This window comes from Bactrocera dorsalis, chromosome 3, assembly GCF_023373825.1.
Source record: "Bactrocera dorsalis isolate Fly_Bdor chromosome 3, ASM2337382v1, whole genome shotgun sequence".
Lineage (NCBI taxonomy): Eukaryota > Metazoa > Arthropoda > Insecta > Diptera > Tephritidae > Bactrocera > Bactrocera dorsalis.
The window spans coordinates 7,208,044-7,228,289 of record NC_064305.1 but is presented as its reverse complement, the minus strand read 5'-3'; the positions used below and the strand labels follow the sequence as shown (position 1 = coordinate 7,228,289).

General features: G+C 28.5%; 3 protein-coding genes across 4 annotated transcripts; 2 read left to right on the top strand and 1 right to left on the bottom strand.

Moving 5' to 3' along the window:
- Window positions 1–165: 165 nt before the first annotated feature.
- Window positions 166–4,234, top strand: LOC115066208 (uncharacterized). The gene is made up of 2 exons (XM_049452285.1): window positions 166–306; window positions 3,057–4,234. Exon 2 carries the CDS (start codon window positions 3,139–3,141, stop codon window positions 3,910–3,912), a length of 774 nt encoding a protein of 257 aa, XP_049308242.1. The 5' UTR covers window positions 166–306; window positions 3,057–3,138; the 3' UTR covers window positions 3,913–4,234.
- A 5,437-nt stretch (window positions 4,235–9,671) lies between these two features.
- On the top strand, window positions 9,672–15,749 carry LOC105226824 (procathepsin L). Of its 2 annotated transcripts, none has more exons than XM_011205891.4 (4): window positions 9,672–9,803; window positions 13,016–13,192; window positions 14,253–14,449; window positions 14,523–15,749. In XM_011205891.4, exons 2-4 carry the CDS (start codon window positions 13,037–13,039, stop codon window positions 15,226–15,228), a joined length of 1,059 nt encoding a protein of 352 aa, XP_011204193.2. In that variant the 5' UTR covers window positions 9,672–9,803; window positions 13,016–13,036; the 3' UTR covers window positions 15,229–15,749. The 2 variants fall into 2 exon arrangements, with proteins under 2 accessions (XP_011204193.2, XP_049307798.1); XM_049451841.1 differs by having other exon boundaries at window positions 9,696–9,803; window positions 13,032–13,192; window positions 14,523–15,424.
- Window positions 15,295–16,783, bottom strand: LOC105226826 (U3 small nucleolar ribonucleoprotein protein IMP3). The gene is made up of 3 exons (XM_011205894.4): window positions 16,549–16,783; window positions 16,282–16,493; window positions 15,295–15,591 (listed from the first exon to the last, which is right to left on the bottom strand). Exons 1-3 carry the CDS (start codon window positions 16,683–16,685, stop codon window positions 15,392–15,394), a joined length of 549 nt encoding a protein of 182 aa, XP_011204196.2. The 5' UTR covers window positions 16,686–16,783; the 3' UTR covers window positions 15,295–15,391.
- Window positions 16,784–20,246: the final 3,463 nt, after the last annotated feature.

The following is a 20,246-nucleotide window of genomic DNA, read 5'->3' as shown; positions in this document are numbered from 1 at the left end:
AATCACAAAAATATTTAATGAAAACAAGATTATGGAAAAAGAACTAATATTTGCAGACTGTAAAGCTTGCTCTAAAATTTGTACAACAACAAATCTCTTGCACAAAAACAACAACTGAAAGAAAGCATAGCATTCTGCGTGAATTTGTGAAATTGTTTATTAAAGTAATCTATTTTTAAATAATACGCTAATTTTTGTAAAACTGACTATATACCAAGCAATATATATATAAATACATATATATTCACCAACACAAGCGCAACAATGAAGCGTCAATAAAGAAAAAAACAATACTTACAAATATAGGTGAGCTAAACCCCAAATCATAAAAAATACAATAAAAAAATTAGAGTTAAAACACATTAAAACTAATACTAATACTTAAGTTAACACTCAAACAGTGATTCAGAAAATTGTGCAGGTGTGGATTTTACGATTTTTTTGTATTAATTTTTTTTCTAAAAAATATTTTAATAATTCTTATAACAAAAAATAATAATTTAATAAAAAAGTAACAAATTTAAGAAACAATTTTAAGAAAAAAAATATAAAAAAATGTTAACCAAAATTACAACTTTTTTTTCTAAAAAATAAAAAAAAATCTTTTTTACCAGTGTTCAACAATAATTTTTTTTATGAAAAGACAATAACAATAAAAGTTAAGAAATGTTAAAATTAATAACAAATCTATTAGAAAAAAAATTTTTGTTAAATATTGTAATATTGCAATAAAATTATTAATAAAAATAAAGTTTAAGTATTTTTATAAATATTTATTTAATGTTTGAAAATTAAAAAAAATAAATTATGTTAAAACTATACTTAATTTTTTGAAAATATTGGAATATTAAAAAAAATTAATAGAAATGAAATAAAATTATTTTTAAAAAATTCCTTCATTTTTTAAAATAATTAATTTTTAAAAGAAAAAAATTAATAAAAATTAAATAAAATTATTTTTAAAAAATTCCTTGATTTTTTAAAATAATTAATTTTTAAAAGAAAAAAATTAATAGAAATGAAATAAAATTATTTTTAAAAAATTTACTTAATTTTTTTAAATTACTGAAATATTAAAAGAAAAAAAATTTATAAAAATTAAATTTAATTATTTCAAAAAATTTACTTCATTTTTTGTACCGTAAATTTGCAACAAAAATATTAAAATTTTTAAATAAAAAAATTAAAATTTTAAACAAAAATGAGTTTTTAATTAAAATTTCCAACAAGTAATTAACTAAAAAAAAATAAAAAATTTAATTTCAATTAAATTAATTTTTAAATTGCAAAACAATATTAAAAGAAAAAATTACAATTTTAAATAAAAAATTAAGCTTTTTATTAATTAATTATTTTTTGATTCCAAAAAAATGCAAAAGTTATTATTAAAGAAATTATCACAAATATCACACAGAAGATATAAAAACACAATTAAAAGTCCAAACAAGAAAATTAATTTCAAATTAAAAATAATTAATTAATTAAATTTAAAAATTAATTAATTAAATTTAAAATTAATTAATTAAATTTTAAAATTAATTAAATTTAAAAATTAATTAATTAAATTTAAAAATTAATTAATTAAATTTAAAATTAATTAATTAAATTTTAAAATTAATTAAATTTAAAAATTAATTAATTAAATTTTAAAAATCTTATTTTTTAATTGCAACGAAATGCAAAAAAAAAATAAAAATTCATAAAACAATAGGTCTACATAAATGGCAAAAAAAATTAAAAAAAAAAAATTAATATAAAAAAAAATATTATTTCAAAGAAAGAAGGAAATCTATAATCATACAAAAGTAATAAAAATAAATTTAAAATAAATATTTTTTTAATTGCAAAAAAATCCAAAGGAAAAAATAAAAATTTCAAAAAAATAAAAATTTCAATAAAAAATTTTTTTTAATAAATTACAGAATATATAAAATTTCATATAAAAAATGAAGTTCAAAAAAATTTAATTTCAAAAATAGAAATAATAAAATGAAGATTAAAAAAAAATTTGTTTCAAAAATAAAAATAAATACTTATTATTATTATTAAAAAAAGGAAGCAAAGTAATTATTATATAAAACAAATTAGAAAAAATACACACACCGTCTGCATAATTTTCTGAGTCACTGTTTGCGCCGTATATGCATTTACACATACTCATGTAGTTTGAAGAAAACTCGAACGACGTTATAAAGCAATTAGTTTGTCATTTCTCAAGTGCAAATAACGTTTCATTTCGCTACTAACAAGCCAGCAATAGCAATAACAACAAACACAGCAAGAGTAGAAGCAGAAAAAGTACCGCAAATAAATAGCTAAAATGAAATTTATGTCGCTTTTTCAAATTGCCGCCGTAGCTACAAACACACACGTATTTACACGCATATTTTTCCATATTTTTTTACGATCACAATTACTAACCTCAAAATGTAAACGTTTTGTATATGTCCATAACAGATATTTTTAAGAATTTCGTGGTTTGGGGCTTAGCTGCTTGTAAAACACAAAGACAAAGATCTAAAGCCAATGTCTGTTTTGAAAAAAAAAATATAAAAAATAAAGAAAAAAGTCAATTTTTGAGTTTGCCATGTTTTGGTGTTTATAATCAGCGCTGATCGGCTAACAATAAGCATAAAACGTGCATTAAGGATTATACATATATACACACACATAATCATGTCACCTCTTTTGTATTGCTATTTGTAACAGTAAACTCTAAATACAGTTGTTTGTATGTAATGTCTCAGTAGTGGCTTGAAAACGCAACTCTTTTGCAACTCTAACTCTGAAACTTTGTGCCGTGTTCGCCATGTGTTCGTGTGTATGCGTGCATGCCACAGTGTCAACATAAAAGCCGATACGGTATATTAATGACTTACACATATAGGCAGATGAATGCAGACGAACACATGCGCACGCACGCACGCTGACTTTCGCAAGCTTTTCTCTTAAGCGCTATTACTTGACTACAATCTTATTTTTATTGCTGGAAACTCATTTCTAATTGCATTTTTTATTGCGTTTTCTTTTATTTTCCCCCGCACGCACATAAACAGCCGTCCAGTCACCTCGACCACTTCACGCCCCACTGTCGACCCCACCAAGCTGAGCCTATCAACAACTCCGTTGCCGCTCACCATGTCCACGTACACACCTTTCTCGAAGCGCTCCCATCATGATGACGAGCATGATGAACCGCAGCTGTCTTTTGTCTCCTTGAATCTCGATCACGATCTCGAGAGTGGCGAAGAGGAGGCCAAAAACGATGAGCACGACACTGAGCACGAACACGAACATGAACATGACAGCTTCGATGCTGACGATGAGGAGCCGGAGGATGAGAAGAAGCGCACATTGCCCGTCTATGAGGGCAACAATGATTTGCATAACGGCAACAGCAAAGAATCAGCCGAACATCAAGTCGAACAAGATGTACACAACGATGCACAACAACAACAACAGGAAGCGGGCGAAGAGGAGGACGATGATGCCGCCAACGAAGAAAACAACTCAGCTTCGCATGAGGATAGCGTTGATGATGTCGATACCAAGCGCAATACAGTTGGTGAAGATCAATTGAAGACATTACCGGTACCGGCTATCGCCGCGCCCGCCGAAGTACCCACCGTTGAGGTGCGTCTCAAGCAGATCTCACAGGAGATTGAAAAAATGGCCGCTGCCAGCAATGAAAATCAACGACATAATCTGCCAGCGGCTGGTGTATTACATCATGACAATAACAACAATGATGTCGATCGACAATCGTTCCTCTCGCTCACCGATCTCATACGTACACTGCGTCCGAATAATAAGCAGATCATACCACAAATCGATTCGGATTATTCGAATGCTATGCGTGTGCTGGGCGAGACCTCAGAGGTGGTTAACAATGAGGATGTGCATAAGTTCTAAAGCAAGGTTATGTAATGAAGAGGAAAAAGTGGAATGGAGAGAGAGAGAGAAAGGAGAGCGAAAGCAGCAGAGCAAAAAAAGACAAGGAGTGACCTTCGAAATGAGAGCGCGATCATGAGAAAAAAATGATATTGAGAAAGAGAGCAAAAACAGTAAAAGAGAGCGAGAGATCTTAGAGATGCGAAAAGCGTTTTTGTGGAAAAAAGGAGAAAATATGCAAATGTATAAGAAAAGAGACAAAAGTAAAAAAGTTGAATAAAGAGAGCGAAAGAAAAAGTAGCAGAGCTAAAATGAAAAGAGAGAGGACTTAGAGTTGAGAGATGCAAAATACAAGAGAAAGGGACAAAGCGATGTGAGAGAGAGCGGAGCGCTAAAAGAGTGTTAAGCGCGGCAACGGAGACAATATTACATGTAAACCACATATCACTATATAACGCATAGATCCTTACGATCTCGCATTTACTGTTATGCGGTAAAATTTAAATTTAAAGAAAGAAAAAAATATTTGAGAGTAACTTGAAAGAGCATTATAGATTATACCCACCACTATTGTAAACCTTGACTAAGTAACTATTGATCTTAAATTGCAAATCCTACATATATTTAGTAATTTTGCAAACGAACACGAATCGTGTTGCAAAAGCCTTAACTATACGAACTATGCCTTAAAATGTAGCCATAAGCTGCAGTAAAATATTTTTGTAATGAAAATTTTATAATTTTTTTAAGCCCGAAAAGTATCAAAACAAAAATTGTACGCTTCGGCTTGACGGCAGGTGAGCAACGTGTCTAACGGACACGCGTAAGACTGCAACGAATACAACGAGCGAGTAAAGCGAGTACACAAACCTAAAGCAACAACGTGTAGACGAGTGCTGCACCGGCGCACGCTTCGTGCATGTTCGTTAGCAGTGGCCGAAACGTGCGAGTACTTTCATAAGGCGTTAGTATTAACAAAAAATAAGTAAAAAAGTATAAAATAAAAAGACAAATTAATAAATTATAAACTAACTCTAGTAAGCGCTGGCGACGAAGACTACTTAGCACGGAAATTTCAAGAATTATTTGCGATTAAAATATTTTTAAATTTAAAAGTAAATGCAAACACATATTTTTAAAGAAAATTTTATGCGAAAAGAAAGCAAAATTTCATGAAACACAATGTATGTAGTTCGTGTTGTGTGTACGGATTATATAATATTTATCTAACAAGAAAAAAAATAATAAAGATTGCAATAGAAGTATGTACCACAAACGATTGCTATCGGCAGTAAAACTAGATTTGTAAGCGTAAAATTTAATGTATGTACTTTTACGAGCCTATACAGGGCAAATGAAAATTTGTGCGCGTATGTGTATTCAATAAAAACATACATAAAACTATAAAAGATAATGAATTTTAAATTGAGCAGCTGTAGATTAAGTTATAAAACCGTAATTGCTTACTCCATTAACCCTGAAAGCAGGAAATGCCAGTCAGTGGAAATATACTAACAATATGCGTATGAAAGGGATGAATATAGACATAGATAGGGAGGGAGAGAGAGAGAGAGAACGAGGGAAAGGTTAAAAAAAAAACAGGAAAAAATGTTAACTTCGGCTGCATCGAAGCTATTATACCCTTCACAGGTGAAAATCGTGTAGCATAGAAGGGAATAACAGATCTTTGTCTTGACTTTTATCGGTAAAATTGTGTGGCAGCTATATGCTATAGTGTTCGATCTGAACAAATAGTTCGTAGATTGTAGCGTTGCTTTATAAACTTTGCAAAATTTTATGAAGATATATCAAGTAATAAAAAGGTTTTTCCTACAAGGACTTGATTTAGAAGGATCAATTTGTATGGCAGCTATATGCTATATCGGTTCGATCTAAGCAATTTCGTTTGAGATTGTAGCTTTACCTTGGACAATAATCTGTGTTAATTTTCATGAAGATATTTCATCAAAGAAAAAAGTTTTACACACAAGGACTTGATTTGTTAGGGTGAGTTTATATGGCCGATAGAGGAGTAGAGAGAGAGATGTACTACCGATGCAAAGAGAAAGTGAGCGAGAACTCTTGTTACTGAGTAAGCTGGAAAGCATAGGTCAGTTAGAGACCGACAACGAACTCTATAAACGGGGAAATAATTGCGGTTCTTAAAATCAATCGATATAGTAATATCTATATCTATATATTGGGTTGTTCAGCGATGCCGCATTTGGGGAGACAACATGCTCGAAAGTTGCCCAATTACAATATATAATTGCCTTATAGTGCTGTAGCGGAGCCATTGGCAAAAGGTGGTGCTCTAAGGTCCACTCCACCCATGGCATTTAACGCCATCCTGCTCATATTGCCCGTGGACATCGCCGCAAGATATATGGCTGTGAAAGTTGCCATCAAACTCAAAGAGTCTGGGTTCCTAAAAGAACACGAGTCTGAACACTCGGAAATCCTCACTCACTTTTACTTCTTATCGGATCACTTCGATCATGGAGTCGCCGATCTCTTGCGACTCCTTCTCTACCCATATTCCGCCGAGAAAGTTGTGGATGGGACGAAGCCGTTGGAGGAGAGGAGTAGTGACCTTCTTCACGGATGGGTCAAAACATGGGGGAAGGGTGGTGGAGGGATCTACTGTCTTCCAGTCCGCTCCGGAGTGCATTCTTCTTCAGAGAAGTGACCATCCACTCAGATAGCAGAGCGGTGACAATAGCCTTGAACTTAATAACAGTGCGTTCAAGACTGGTGAAAGAGTGCCTAACCTCGCTATTGGCTCAAGAGCGATCTAAGGCTAGCCTATCTCTAGTTTTGGGCTTTTAACGGGTCATTGCCCTATTGGCGTCCACGCAGTATAGCTGGGAATCCTACCAGATACCATCTGCAGAAGCTCTATGGAAGAAGATTTGGTAGAAACAACTCAACACTTCATTCTTGACTTTCCGGCGTTTGGGAGCTCAAGACTTAAGCACCTCGGAGCGCATACCTTCAGACAACCACCGATACTGAAATATATAACTTGTTTTCGATTTATGTAAGAGGCAATGTGACGTATTTAGTCGTAAAGCAGACTCCTTACAAAGTTTATACAACCTAAAGGTTTGGTAAATTCTTTACATTTTTGGAAAATTTCGATGCTTCCATGAACTTTTAGAACGAGACTGTAATAATGTCTGTTGTTTTAGGTTTCTTCTATAGCGAAAATAGCAGTCAAACCTCTTTAATGTGATATAAGTTCACGTGCGGATCTCGCGTCTATGGCTTCTAATATTTAAGTATTAAAAGTTTTTTCCGACAAAGCAATCTAAATCTGTTGTCTTCTGGCATTGAACCGTTACTTTTATCAGAAAGCGGGAATAAAAATCATAAAACAAGACAGAAAAATGTTGGTCAGTGATGCCATCGTGTGACTAATTAGCATAAAGAAATACGTATGCATATTAGCCTTAATAACTGGATTATGCGGTTAAAAATTTGTCGGAATTAGGGAGGTTCTGAAAAAATTTGAAGCTGTCACATATAAATTTTGGCTTAAACATTTAAGGGTTGCCGTACGGAGGTCAAAATAAAACATTTTCTATGGAATCTTAACAAATAATTGAAACCGATTAGGTGCGCAGGTTCTGAAACATATATATTTATGTGGAAAGTTATTGAATCTGAAGATGACCTTGAAGATGTGGGGGGTCAATATTTCTACGTGCTAACATTACCCGTATTATCATTTGAGAAAGCAAGCTTGAAAAAATTCCCAGTTTTGATTCTTTAAGGGCCACCCTAATGAGCATACAAACACTAAAGTAATTAAATGACTGCATCAAGAAGCCTACCAGCAACTTTCTTTTTTCTTTTTTCTTTGCAAAACTTAGCAATCTCTGCCAATACTACTACTAGTGTTAGTACAATACTCTACTAGTGTTAGAGATTCTTTGCCGCTACTTGTTTCGGATTCGCAATCAATTAAAATGATAATTCGAGTTATTAGCCGTTTTTCAGCAAACCTGTCTGTTGTTGGCAGGTGATACTAGTTCTGTGCGAATCAATCGAAATCAGGTAGGGATATCCCGAATTGCTTAAATACATACACAAATACATACATACATACATACATATTTATGTACATACGGGTTCGGAATTTGGGTGAAAAGAAATTTTATGATGATTTCTGTATATAATATACATCCTAACAATTATTGGCGTATTTTATTTAAAACTTTTGCAGTTGTGAGAAAACCCGAAAATTTCCGAGATCTCGAAATTTATTTTTATTAATCCCGAAATTTCGTTTGTAAATGTTATTTGTGGTCAGAATAGCTAGAAATGCTAAGAAATCCCGAAAATTTTCGGGATCCCGCAATTAATTTTAAGTAGTCCTAAAATGTGTGTACATTATTGTAGCCAGTTAATTACAATTAGTTAATGTAATGATGAGAAATCACGAAATTTTTCGGGATCCTGAAATTAATTTTTATTAATCCCGAATTCCCGTTATGCACAAATTTTTTAAACATTATTTGTAGACAAAGTTTGTTAATATAATGGTGAGAAATTGAGAAATCCCGAAAGTTTTCGGGATCCCGAGAATAATTTTAAGTAATCCCGAATTTTTTTGACAAAAAAATTCTGTACATTAATGGTTAGCAAAATGGTGAAATCCCAAAAATTTTCGGGATCCCGAAATTATTTTTAAGTAATCCCGATTTTTTGCAAAAAAGTGCTGTACAGTAACCAGTTAACTAAAGTTTGAGTTGCATTAATTTAGTTGCCGAAGGGTATACACACCACTTCCAACGTTCAACTCGCTAACGGAGCTTATCTACTACATAGTATGTACATATGTACATATGTATGTAGTATGTATGTATGTATGTATGTATGTTTGTATGTATGTTTGAAGCTTAACGTGTACTGTGTGCGAAAGTTGATTACTGAAGCAAGGAAGTGTCACCTCCGCTTATGTACATATGTATATAATATAGTCCTCCCTGGTCGCGTTAATGCTCAAAAGTGCAATTACGAAGAGAAATGGAAAAAATTCTGCATAAGACATAGCGGGCTATGAACCTCAGGCTTTACTATGGACTCTAAATCTAAATTATTATCAAAAAACCTATTCCTTCGATCATTAGCTGAGGCATATATCTAAAAAGGTCACATTAAAGTTGTATCCAGTCGTTTCTGAGCAATAAAAAATTCTTAGAAATTCCTTCATAGCTTGAAACTTTGTTTTGAAGTGATCTACGACAATGATTGGATTCACCATACCATCGCTAAACACTGGTAGTTGATGGAGCTTCATCGTCAAAAATTTCATTCAGTTTATCAATATACTCTTGCTAAGTTAAACCACGCATTTTAGACCGAGCTGAAAATTTTAAGTTACTGTAAACAACAAAAAAGGCTCGTATATCAAAAGATGCTTAGTATGTTTCGCAAAAAAAATGTCAAATTTTACAATAAAGTGGTGAGTTGCTAAATTGCAGCACTAGGCTTGCCAAGTCCCGACATATAAAAGGTAACCTATAACACTTTAAAGAAAAAAGTTGTGGCGATCTCCTCATAACTCAATTTTCGAATAGCAACGGTAGCGTCTTAAAACTTGAAGTGCGCTTCTAATTACGTTTCGAACGAATTTCTATAATTTTTTTCATTTTTTTTTTTATTTCTTTTTTTTTTCAATTTTTTATTTCTTTTCTTTCAACCAATAGCATTTTGAATTAATTAGTGACCATTAGCATACACTAAGCTGCTACCTATATCAAGCAAATCTTAATTGCGCTATAAAAGCGGCATCATCTGACCGCAGAATCACCATTAGTAAGGTGGCTACTGTATAGCAAGCATCTTCGACTCGTTCCGACTACACAACTCAACTACCGGTTATTATTGTTATTGTTATTGCCATTGTAAGTTTGCGTGTGTGAGTGTGGCTTGTGTTTTTGTGAAAATCTTAATTCACTGCCAAGATCAGGTGCTGAAGTAAGCACAATTACAATATAATAACATATTAATACAATAACAACTACAATGTGTTGTAAAGTAAATATAATATTTTGTGATTGGTGTAATTACAAAAACAAAGCAAGTGATATAAGTAAAAAGGTTATCAACTAAAATAATGATTGATCTGAAGCTAATGATACAGAGAAGCGCGATTAACGGAACACTATGAGAATCAGAGGATTCAAATATTTTAAGTAGAAAAATATGCATGAGTATGTGTGCATGTATTTGTGTGTCATTGGAGTCAAATTGATTATGTAAATCAGAGGAAACAGTTTTGAAATTACAGTTTATGATGTGAGGTTAAAATGAGCTGCACAAGGTTATATTTGAGTGGCTTTGAGATGAAAATGGAAAAATTATAAAAAAATTAGTAAAAAAAAAGAAAAAAAAAATAATAAAATAAATAAAAATTAAAAAAAATATTTGTATGTATTACAAAATATAGAAACAGTTCAAAAACACAACAAATAAAGAATACCAAAAATAAATAAAATTAATAAAAAACAAAATAAAATTAATAAAAAATAAAATAACAACAATAATAAAATAATAAAACAATAAAAAAATATAAAATTAAAAAAAAAAAAACAATGAAAAAGTAAAAGTAATAAAAAATAAAAACAATAAAATATAAAAAAACAAGAAAAATAATAAACAACTAACAAAACGTTAAAAAAAACACTAAAAAATTAAAAAGGGATAAAAAAATAAAACAAAAATTTACAAGAAAAACATATTTTTGCGCGCTATTCAATCGAATAGGCAAATAATGAATGCAAATTAATTTGAAAAGTGAAAAACTTAATAAAAAATATTTTTAACACAACACAACACGACATACTTTAGCTGTTTTGAGAAAAAAATGTAATATGTTAAAAAAAATCTGAGAATTAAAAAAATATACAGAAAGCGATTAAAATTCAAAGAGATTATGTAATTTTTATAAAAACGGGTTTTTAAATTTTTACAAAAAAAAATTGTTTTTTAATTTTTTTCTTAAGTTCTCTTAGTGGCTTGAATTTTTTTTTTTAATTTATATTAAACAATTTTTTTTTTCTTAAATACCATTTTATAATTTAAAAAACAAAATTAAAAAAAAAAAATTAAATAAACTAAAAAATTATATTTTTATTAAAATACGCTTTGTGGCTTGACATTTTGTAAACTTTAATTAAAAGAAACTTATTTTTTAATTTTTTATCTCAAATAAAAGGGTATTTAAAATTTTTTTTCTTAAATATTCTTTGTAGCTTGAACTTTTTTAAAGTTTTAGAAAAATGTTTTTTTTTTTAATTTTGTTTCTCAAATACTCTTTGTAGATTGAAATTTTTAAATTTTTATAAAAAACTGATTTAAAAAATTTTTTTTTCATTCGCTTCGTGGCTTAAAATTTCTTAAAGTTTTTAAAAACAAAAAACTTTTTTTTTATTTTTTTCTCAAACACACTTTTTTTAAATACTCAAATACTCTTTGTGGCTTGGAATTTTTTCAAACTTGTATTTAAAAAAAACTCAGTTATTAATTTTTTTTCTCAATTTCTGTTTTTTAAATTTTTGGAAAATAAGCTTATTTTTCAATTTTCAGTTTTTTATCTCAAATACTCTTTTTTAATTTTTAGAAAATAAAATAAATAAAAATACTCTGTGTAGCATTTGAATATGCATTTTTTTAATTTTTATAAAACAACTTCCTTTGGCTTTGGCTTTGGCTTGACATTTTTTAAATTTTTATAAAAAATAATTTTTTTTTTTTCAAATGCTCTTTGCGGCTTGAAACTTTTGAAATTAAAAAAAAAGTGTTTTCAAATTCAACTTTCAAATATTCTTTGTGCCTTGAAATTAAAAAAAAAAAATAAATTCTATAAAAATAATTAATTGTTTTTTTTAACTTTAATTTAAAATTTATTTTAAATTTTTTTTTATTTTAAAATTTTGGTAATTTTCGTAAACAATATAAATATTTAATCAAATAATAAAAAAATTTATTTAAAAAATATATAATTAAAAAAATAAAAGAAATGTTAAAATAAAATGTAAAAAATTCTTTTTACATTTTTTCCAAACACTCAAGCTACTAAGACCATTGAGAAAAAAATTTCAAAATTTGTTTTTGTTTTTTTTGTTTTAATATAATGTAAATAATTAAAATGAATTTTCAAACATTTTTGAATAAAACTTGAGAAAATATTCGGATAATAACTGTAAATAAATACTTAATGAATTAATAAAAGACGAAATTTAAGCACGACCTGAAGTGTACTACGATGTCTTGAGCCTGTTAGATAACCTATATATGTATATACAAATATTTTTCAGATACAACAAACAGTAGTCTTGTAGCCCCTAAACCGATAAAGAATACATTTCACCTACCTCTGACAATATACATATAGAGATTCCCCTTTTATTGTTGCTTCACGGCGGTTGATCTTGTCCGTGCTGATTTTTCACACATCCCAAAAGGTGTCCAAAAGTTGCATGACAAGTCATAATTAAATACAAATTGCTGATATATGCGCTGAAAATAAAATAGAAATATTAGAAATTAGCTATTTATTAATAGTTGACGTCTTAAAATAAAATTAGCCTTACAATACTAAAAATTTTAATGTTTTCTTTGAAACTAAAAAGAAAAATCCCCGATTGAATCATTTTTGCAGCGCGCGATTTGTGAAAGTTATTACAATACTTACACGCACACATATGAACTATACATACATACTCACACATACATAACACTGAGTTGTATAATATTGCACACATAACTGTTTCAGTTTTCAATTATGCATTTGTTTTTGTTTATTTTTTGTTATTTCGAAATTTTGTATTTTCTTGTGTCGTTTATACGACTGTTTGCTCGGCACGCGGACTCATTTGCATATTGCTATATTTACATAATTGATTAGAAACGGAAAAAAACGAAGATTTTTTTCTAATTTTATTTCCACCGAAACAAGTGATTACTGTACTTCGAAACGGGTCTCTTCATTAGCATTTATTAAATGCTTTGGCAAAAAATGAATTTATGAGGTTTTTAAATTATGTGGGTTTTTTATAATTGTTTTTTTTTTTTTTTTTAATAAAAATGTTTGCTAATTCTTTATGTTTGGCAAATTTTTTAAATTTTAGGCAAAATGCGTTTTGGCTCGGTGGTGTGGTTGTTGCCCCTGCTTTTCGCTTTAACTGCGGCACAAGTTCCGAGTTTTTTCAGCGCGCCGAAGAATATAGCAAGCGGTCTTAGCAATCTCGTGACAAGCGGCCTGAATTTTGCGGATCATGATGACTTCTTGGTAAATATTTAATGCTTATTATTTCGATTTTTATTGTAAAAAAGGTATGAAATGAACATAAATAATATGAATGTCAAAACAAAAAAATAAAATAAGAAAATCATTATTAAATAAAGAATAATAAAAAATTATATAGAAAAGTAAATATATATAATAAAAAATATAATATAAATTTTGGTCGAAAATTAAAAAAAAATATTTTTAAAAAATTAAAAAAAAACATTATAAAAATATTTTCAATAAATCAAATAATATAAATTTTGGTAAAAATATATAAAAAAAAAATATTAAAAAAAAAATGTATAAATTAAAAAAAAATATTAAAAAATATATTTAAAAAAATTTAAAAAAAAATATAAGAAAAATATTTTTAAAAAATTTAAACAAAATTTTTTTTAATAAATAATTGTTTAAAATTATTTTAAATAAATTATATTTCAAATATGATAAAAATAAATTTATAAAAATAAAAAAACATTAAATTCGGTTGCACCGAAGCTATAATACCCTTCACAGGTGGATTTTTTAAAGCAATGAAACGTATAAAAGCATCTTTATAATTATAATTGTAAAAATATAATATAAAAAACTGTAAAAAAAATTGAAAAAAATTAAAAAAAAAATCGACAAAAAAAAACTTGATAAGAAAATTAAAAAAAAAAAAATTGATAAAAAAATTAAAAAAAAAAAATTTGATAAAAAATTTAAAAAAAAAATTGATAAAAAAAATTTAAAAAAAAATTGATAAAAAAATAAGAAAATATTAAAAAAAAAATATAAAAAAAATACATAAAAACAAATTTGTAAAAAATAAATAAAAAAAAATTTATTAGAAAAAAAATTTTAAGTAAAAAAAAATAAACATAAAACATAATTTTGAAAAAAAATAAAAAAAAAATTAAGTTGTTTTAAATATTGTATTTATTTTCCTTCCATTATTAACTTGGCTCAAATTGTATTTAACTATTATATAAAGATCGCAAAGAATGAAAAAAAATCACAAAACAACTAATTTTCTCCATTTAAATCTCTTTTTCTCCCTGACTCTCACACAATACAGCTAAAAACTGGCAAAAGCTATTTCGATGCTGCCGAAAAGCAACTACGTGAAGCACAATTTAATACAAATAAAAATTTGGTAGCCTTGACCAATACCGCCAAGAAGGGTTATAAATTGGCGTTGAACAAGTTTGCCGATATAACTAAAGCAGAATTCTTGAAATTCTTTTGCGGTAACTCCAAATCAGCTAGTGGCGAGTGAGTAAACGAATGCAGCACATAAGTCTCGAAAACTGTAATTTTTGTAATGCAAATTGAAATATATTTTTAGAGCAAAGGCCAGAGCAGATCGTCAGGAAGCCAAACCGCCCACCACCAGGGTGCCGAAGGCCTTCGATTGGCGCACCAAAGGCGGTGTCACACCGGTGAAATTCCAGGATAAGTGCGGCTCGTGTTGGGCTTTCGCCACCACCGGCGCCATTGAGGGTCACATATTCCGTAGCACTAAGAAATTGCCAAATCTTTCCGAGCAAAATCTAATCGATTGCGGTCCAGTTGATTTCGGTTTAAACGGTTGTGATGGCGGTTATCAGGAGTATGCGTTCGCCTTTATTAAGGATGAGCAAAAGGGTTTACAAGACAGCGCCTCGTATCCATATGCTAATCAGAAGGATGCTTGTAAATATAAAGCCGGAAATAAGGAAGCCGAAGTAAAAGGTTTTGCGGTGGTCAAACCGAAAGATGAAAAAACAATGATGGAGGTTGTCGCCACATTGGGACCGTTGGCATGTTCTGTGTACGCACCGGAATCGTTATTGCTTTACAAGGAAGGCATCTATGCGGATGAGGAGTGCAATAAGGCCGAAGTGAATCATGCGATTTTGGTTGTAGGATATGGTAGTGAGAAGGGCAAAGACTTTTGGATTGTTAAGAACTCATGGGACAGCAGTTGGGGAGAGGAGGGTTACTTTAGATTGCCACGCGGTAGAAATTTCTGTGGCATTGCCGAAGAATGCAGTTATCCAATTGTTGATTAACTAATTCTTCTATATAGTGTAATTTGAAGAAATATACGATTTTATTAAAAAAAAATGCATAGTAAATCATTTTTAGGCACATCATATAGCATATGACTTATATTTACTTAAATAAAAAGAGACGTACAAATTTTTTTAGTTCAACAAAAAAATATAAAATAATTTAAACTAAAGCGAAGTCATCACGTTCATCATTATAATTCAAGACGTGCTGCTTAATCTTGGAGCTATCCACCCATGTGACAAAATCTTCCAAATTGCGTGTTACTAAAAATGCCGGATCCGTAATCATATCAGGGCCCACTCGTATATGTCCTTGCTCAATGAGATCTGTCGCATTTTTGAGATTTTGTGATAGACGATCTTGAAAAATATAAGATGGTTAGGGTTTTTTCTTTAAAACAATTTATATATAAGACTCAGAGAAAGCATTTGTACATACACACATTAGTAAATAACAGGAATGTAATTTTACCACTGGCATACAAGATATCGGAAAATATGATTTTGAAAAATTTTAATTATGATATTTTTTTGTTGTATTTTGATTTTGATAATTTTTAATTTATGATATTTTCTTTTGTATTTGTTAACAATAAAGCGGATTCAGAATTTCTTTCTTAGGGGATTTTACCATCCAACACATTTTTAATATTGATGATATCTCCGATTTGTGGGGTTTTGACAACTAAAAACATTCCAGTGGATCCGCCACTGGTTAACATAATATGAAATTGCTTTATACTGTCCGAATAAAAATAAAAAAATAAAAAAGTTTCGGTACAATAACTTAATTTTGATCGGCCAGTTTGTACGGACATGGCTTAACCGGCTCAGCTCGTCGCTCTAGTCATTTATATATAACATATAGACATGATCGCAACAGTTTCCTTCTGTCTGCTACAAACTTCCTTAAAAACTCTATATAGGCCCACCGGATATTAAATATCATTTTTTTACTGCACACTGCTTTCATTCTACTTTCATTCATTCTTTGCTTAATGTTAACCACCACATTAACTCTACTAAATAATTCCAAGAATAAAAACTTACTTTTTACCATTACCACCGGTAAACGACGTCTACAAAAACTACTTGCCGAGACAGTGCTTGCAGCTGACAAATCCATAGTATTGCGCGTTAAGCCCATGTCATAGAGCTTCTGCAGTAGCATTGAACCCGCTTCGGATTTGAAAGGATCCGTCTTCTCTAAGTTGGCAATTTTTTCACACAGAGTGCGTATCTCACGCGACAACTTGTTGTATCTAATACAAAAAACATTAATATAATGAAATATAAATAAAAATAAAAAAAACTCACTTGGTATAATCGGCTGGCTTGCGTATGTGATAGCGCCGTAAGATTTTTGTTTCTTTTCCACCGTTATCTACTTTCCATGTGATGAAGTCAACTTTCTTAAGCAATTTCTGCTCATGGTATTTTAGTTTTCGTACCATTTTCTTGTGATTTACTGCAAATAAATTTTTACAATGCGCACTGTTTACTACAAAAAAGCGTGTTAAAAGCGCGGTCAGCTGTTTGGTTTAAATATACGTTCTCTGGTGCTACGTTGGAGACAGATTTATCGGTTGAAAAGTCGATAAATGAATTTATGCTTGTAAGTCATTTATATTGGTAATATATATTTAATAGCACTCTAATATATATTGAAAATATTGTAGAATTGGCAATTAATCATATGATATTTTTAAAATCGTTTTTTATTTCTCATTGCTAGTGCTACACACAATTACTTTGTAAATAAAGTAACACAGGATGCCGCGAATGTAATTAAAATTTTTGAACAGGGTGAACATCGTTTAAAAAACTTCGTTTGTATAATCAACTTGTTGATTAGCAACATTTCTTCATTGATCATGTTGCTGGCCACTAATTTCATGTTTATATACAACTTTTCTGAGATTATTTTATGAAATTTAAATTAACATGATTTTTTGGCCATAGAAATGTTAATTTAGGAGTTCCATAGTTGTATGTTCATTTGCCAACGTGGTCAATTCGAATGTCGGTGCTTTTCCCTGAAAAAATGTGTTTAGATTCTAAACTTTGGAAAAGTAAAAGTACTCAAAGGTTTCAATAATCTTATAGACAATGTTGAAACCCCCAAAATTTGGAAGTTAGCTCCTTAAGATTGCTGTAAATGATTATTTTTGTATGTTCAACATATTTGTACCCTGAACTCGATATAGATTAAGTTCGCCACGAAATTTGTAACACCCCGAAAAACATTGGAGACCTCATAAAATGATAGTTTTATGTATATATATATTTTTTTTAATTTGTTATAATTTATTTATATGTATATTTTTTGGAAATAAAAATACACGATCATGCGTCTCTTCACCTTCATTTACCTTCACTTACTTTGTTATTTTCTGCTCACAGAAGAATATTTTTTCTTGTAGATTTACTTTGTTCGTTTTATATAACTTAAAATAATGTTTAAATATATGTATATATATATTATAGTAAGTGATAGTACAAAAAGATTAAATAATAAAATGAGCATAAGAATTTGAGTGATTTGTTTTTGTTAAAAAATAATATGAAAAAGCATACACTTGCTAAAATAACAATCTTTTAAGATTTATTGAATTTTCTTTTTGTGATTTATTTGTTTTGCTGTTATTTAATTTAAGTGTGTTACACAAGAGTCTCAGCCCAAACTAGTAAAATATAAGTTTCTTAATGAAAAATATAGAATTGTGGTTCCCTGCACTATTAAAACTACAGCGGCGTGTGGAATATTTGAAGACTTGCCTTATGTGCTTAACAAATAAAGTAATTATTTTCACTATGAAGCAGTTGAGCAAAAAGTAACTGAAGCTAAAGGAAAGGGCAGTATGGAAAACAGTTTTGTTACATATACACATAAATAAAACTAAAAAGCAGCTAAAGCTTGCGGTTAAAAATCCTTTTAAGAATTTCTGTTTAGTTTTTAGTTATACACACATATACATACACCTATGTACATATTTTAACAATATTTTGTATTAATTTTGCTGGAAAATTTCTCTGTGAATCTCGCTTTGTCTTACAATTACATTCTTTCAGTTATGCATATGTATAGGTATTCTTGACCATCGTTTGAAGATTTTGAAAAACAATTTTTTGTTTTATTTGTTTTGCTTTAAAAAAAATTATTAAAAATTTTGAGTGCTACTCAATTATTTGGTGGTGGACAAAACAAGAATTATTAAATTATTTAACACAATTTTTTTAATTTAATAAGAGTAGATTATAAAAGCATCTACATATGTATGTTAAATTTTAATTTCACCTACACCAAAGATAAGGAAACTTTTTTATAAATTTTGCTTTTGTAGAAAAATATTTTTTTTTTTACCGGCGTAATTTTAAAAATTTTTGATTTTCTTATTTATACACATTTTTTATAATAATTATATTTTAATGTAACAAAACTTGATTTAAAAAAAAATAATTATAAGTAAAATACTACATTCAGTAAAAAAAATTTAAAAAAGTTTGTAAAATATTTTTTGCCGAAATTTACATTATAAAATTAAAAAACAAAAAAATTAAATTGAGTTAAATAATTAAAAATAAGTTAAATAAAATAATAATAATTAAAAAATAATAACAAAATTAAAAATATTAAATATTGAAAATAAGTTAAATAAAATAATATTAATTAAAAAAAGTACGATAAAAATTTAAAAATAAAACAACAAAAATAAACATAAAAAATTGAAAAACTTAAAACTTTCTGCTATTATTGATAGAAAATAATAAAAAAAAAATATATTTAAAAATATAACTATAATAAAAAATGCTAAAACTTAACTGTTATTTTTTGAAATTTTAGAAAAATATTATATGTCAGTTTTTTAAATTATTCATATGTTTACTTTGTTAAAAAAAAGGATTAAGAAAAAAATATATATTAACAAACCAATATGTGCCCAATTTAATATTTTTTGAGTAAATGCAAATTTTATATCTATAAAAATAAATATTAAAGAGAATTTTTACCATTTGACATTTTCGAACAAACTTAAATTTAATAATTAAAAAAAAATGTTAAATAATTTTTTGCAGATAAATACTTTCAGGTGTCCACCATTCGTAATTAAAATTCTTAATAATAGTTAATGTTAAAGTTTACACATCATTTCTTTGAAAATAATTTTTTTTAAGAATTTTTTTTATTTTTAAAGTTCAAGTTTCCATCACTTTTCGTTAAAATTACTCTCATAAATATTTACACAACAATTTGTTGACCATGACAATGCAACAAATATGGTTATGCGCCTAAAAGTATGCAATCAGCTTCCTCATCGTAAATGGTTTAACGCCTGAAAGTATGCAATTAATATTTTTGCTCAATTCTAAAATGGTCTTTTAATAGTTCTGCTCAATTCGAAAATTGTTATGCGCCTAAAAGTATGCAATTGTTTGACAAAAAATGCAATAAATTTCCAAAAATATATTTTTTGTCAATTCGGTGTTTACCATCAGGTTAGTCGCCAGTAATTTACAATTTTTTTGTGCATGGAAAAGCAAAATTCTGAAATAATTCCTTCGTCAAACAAAAATGTTCCGACGGAAATGAAACTATACTTTGCAAGCTGGTATGTATGTACATTAGGGTGGATAAAAACAGAAGTAAAATGGTCTGCTTAATTTTACGATATATTGATCATTAAATATAAACGTTTACATTGAAGAAAAAAATGAAAAAAAAATAATAAAAAAAAAATAATAAAAAAAAAATAATAAAAAAAAAATAATAAAAAAAAAATAATAAAAAAAAAATAATAAAAAAAAAATAATAAAAAAAATAATAAAAAAAAAATTAAAAAAAAATAATAAAAAAAATTAAAAAAAAATAATGAAAAAAAAACAAAAAATAATGAAAAAATAAATAAAAAGCCGACAAAATAGACGTTTTGGCAAAGCAGTAAGTATCTTACGAAACTGTGAGTTTTTCAATTTAAAATGTCTTTTTTTTACCGAGTCACAGAGCTTATAAGAAA